At 43.7% G+C, this 3337-nt stretch overlaps 1 protein-coding gene across 1 annotated transcript in view; it reads right to left on the bottom strand.

The window, feature by feature from the left end:
• Positions 1-493: 493 nt before the first annotated feature.
• CDNF (cerebral dopamine neurotrophic factor) overlaps positions 494-3337 on the bottom strand; it is a 37093-nt gene continuing 34249 nt past the window's right edge. The window contains exon 4 of the mRNA XM_019509530.1: positions 494-983. Coding sequence (XP_019365075.1) covers positions 805-983 — 179 coding nt within the window. The 3' untranslated portion in view covers positions 494-804. The remainder of the gene's footprint in view (positions 984-3337) is intronic.

Here is a 3337-nt window from a genome sequence, read left to right as displayed (position 1 = left end):
GTTCCCTGCTCTTTGTGACTTTGCCCTTGACTTCACTGAGAATAAAATCGAGTTCTTAGATTTTTTGGCTGTATTCACTTGTTGTAACAGGACAGCTTCATGCCCTGGATGGCAGCTATTCGCTGGACAGCATTAGCTGCCGTGCTCTCCTGCTGGTGGCAGTAGCATGGCCACTCATCAGCTGCAGTAGCAGCTATTTCTGTGCCCCCTTCCCTCCCACAAAGGTGGCACCTGGGGCTGCTGCTCTGGTCACCACCTCTCAGGTGTGCTACTACTTATTGTCTCTCATCCTCTACTTTGAACATAGAATCATAGAAAATTAGGGTTGAAACTTCCCTTGCTGCAACTTAAGACTGTTGCTCCTTGTTCTGTCATCTGCCCCCACTGAGAACAGTCCAGCTCCATCCTCTTAGTAACCATCCTTCAGGTAGTTGAAGGCTGCTATCAAATCCCCCCTCAGTCTTCTCTTCTCCAAACTAAAAATGCATCCCTGGGGAAAGAACCAGCTTTTTATTATATGCATATATGGGACTGAGGCTTCTCATTACAATAAGAAATGCTACTACTACTAATCATACTAATCACATTAATCATAGTTCCTTACTGCAGCAACCTTGTCTCATTGTGTTTATAAGTACCAGCACTACGGTGCTGTAAAAGCAATTATTAGCAATAATTATGTGGAAATTCTTGCCCCTTGTGAGCAATTGCCAAACATCTAAATTAATTTAGCCCAGCTACTGCAGTGTCACTCAGTCATTCTTTGACATACTCTAGCCACTGCTTGTTTGGAACGAGCACAAGCTAAAGGTCTGCTCGGGAGTTTGGAGGCGCATATTTCGGGGCTAGCTCCTTAATCAGGTTCACAAACTCGGTTTTCTCTATGCAGGCCTTGCACATTTCTCCCCAGCTATCCAGGATCTTCCGGAGCTCTGCCACTCGCATTTTGGAGAGATCCACTGCTGTCAGGTCCAGTTTCTTTTCTGCAAAAGAAAAGAATGCGACATATAGTTCAGAGGGCACATAAAGCTGCACGTGGTCCTCAGCTCCTCTGTGCTGCCAAAGCAGAGAAAAAATAATCCAGTTAATACAGAGGCTGCAAAGGGATCTCATCACATGCAGGTGACAGCTGAGGGAGGGCCTGACAGGCTGCACGTCCCTCCGTGACACAGCATGATTGTATAAGCACAACAGTCATGCATGTAAGATTCAGGACCTCCTTGATTCTTCCAAAATAACTTGTAACCCAAAGTGCATTGAAGCAATACTGCAGTTCAGTCTATTGAGTCTGAATATAGTAGGCTCCATTCCCTCTTCAAGCCCTCATCCACTCCCCAGTTAGGGGACTCCACCTTCCTTTGCAGGTCTGTGTAGTTGTTTCCAGGCATGCACTAGCCAGATTCCTACTCCACAGAGCCTCCTCTCTCGCTTCTTGGAATCAGTGCACAGCTGGATTTTACCCTGAGCAGAAGGGGCTCACTGATTACCAACTGGCCTCCATCCCCCAGCTTGTCAGCTGTTTTCTCAACCACCTATTTCCTTAAAGCATCCAAGGCCTGGAGGAGGGGTGAGCGAATGGCTCTGGAGTCTCATTGCTTGTGACATGAAACAGATCACCCTGTTTCAGAGACTCAAATGATTAGACACAGAAGCCACAGGATTCTGGTGCTTTATTTCCTGGATATGCATACCTAGCCTCAGTAAAAGGATCTCTGCTATGCACACTGATGTAACTCCTGGCTTTCTTTTAAAAAGACAACTTTTTTTGTCAGAATTCAAAACGGAGCTGGATAACTTTATGACTAAAAAAAGCATATTCACTACTTGATCCTTCAAGACACTTGAGTGCCCTCAGCAATTTGATGCCAACAAGAAATGTTAGTGCTCAGCACCTGATAAGCAGCACTCAGCCTTTTGCAGAATCAGGTCAAAACAGGTGGAAAACAGGTCTCATGATCTGAGTACCTGCTGTTGGAGTGAGGAAGGAAGGACCCTTATTATACTGGCAGGATGGACCAGATGCATTATGGATTTTTCCTTACTTTCCTTTGCATTATCTACAATGGCTGCTAGATGCTGACAAATTTGATGGATCATTGAAAGTGGGTTTGGCAAATAATATACAGTGTCACTCAGTATTTTATATTTGTCTGGTAGAGATCTCTTCTGAGTGGTTTATAGGCTTCTGAGAAGGAAGAGGAGCCCCTTTTATAGATAAAAACCCTGTAAATAAAACAACAATGGAGAATAATTTAGAATTTATTTTCAAAACATAAATCCTTTGCCAATCAATTGGCTTTTGGCAGTGCTGAGTCAGCTCCTGCTGAAATTAATGCATGTAAGGACAGAGTTTGGCCCTCACTGATGGAGTAAGATAAGCCCAATTAAGGCCCTGAAAAGGTTCACAGAGGTTCACAAAGATTTCAGTGAGCTTTGGATCATGTCCTAAGACCTCTGATTAGCTGTAGCAACACACTGGTGCTGCAGTTGCTGGGCCAGGATAGCTCTTGACACTATTAAATATTAAGAGTCCCAAAGGCAGAGTGGCAATTACTGACTGAATCAGACAAATTCAGACCAGAGGAAGGTTCATTGTCACTGGTTAGCAATTTAATTGGTCACTCCTCACCCTCTCTCTGTGGCTAGGCAACCAGTAAGGACTTTTCTTTAAATGGTTTGTGTGGGCAGGCTGAGTCCTCATGATGGTGGCTTCAGCACAACTCGCTTCTTAAGCTTTTGACCCCCAGGGTGGATGAGTGCACTGAAGTTGTGGCTAGCCAGTTTTCATGCCTGCACCAAAACTGCTTGCAAACACAGTGAGAGTGTCATGTGAGCAGTTCGGCTCAACTGGACAACACGAGGCCTTTGCTTCTGCACAGAGTTTAGGGTTGTGAGATAGATGCCATTTAAGATGGCAGTATTGCAAATTGAGGGTGACTGGCAAACGAAAAGACCAAAGGCGCTGTCCTCAGATTTAACTTCTTTATGGTGCAGAAAGGCCGGGAAGGATTCTTTTTTTAATATATAAATGTACAGGGTTTTTATTGCTTGTTTTAACATTATAAATCACATAAACATTTGACACTGTAAAGTCATATGTGTCCAATATAGAAGATGAGCGTTTTTTAAATATCAATGATATAAAGGAGACCTAATTAAGGAGAAGATGTGCAAAAAAACCCTCTCTCTGTAAAGGATTCAACACAATTCCCCATTTACTTAAGAGCCAGAAAAGTGCCCATCCATGGCTCCCAAAGAGGACCTTTGAGTCCTCCAACATAATTAATGAAGAAAAGATATTTCATAGATTTCATAGACATTAGGGCTGAAAGGGACC

The sequence above is a fragment of the Gavialis gangeticus genome, unplaced genomic scaffold (assembly GCF_001723915.1).
Source record: "Gavialis gangeticus isolate Ggan-Ray unplaced genomic scaffold, GavGan_comp1, whole genome shotgun sequence".
NCBI classification, from domain to species: Eukaryota; Metazoa; Chordata; order Crocodylia; family Gavialidae; genus Gavialis; species Gavialis gangeticus.
Note: the sequence above shows the minus strand (reverse complement) of the source record. Positions and strands in the feature narration are given on the sequence as shown.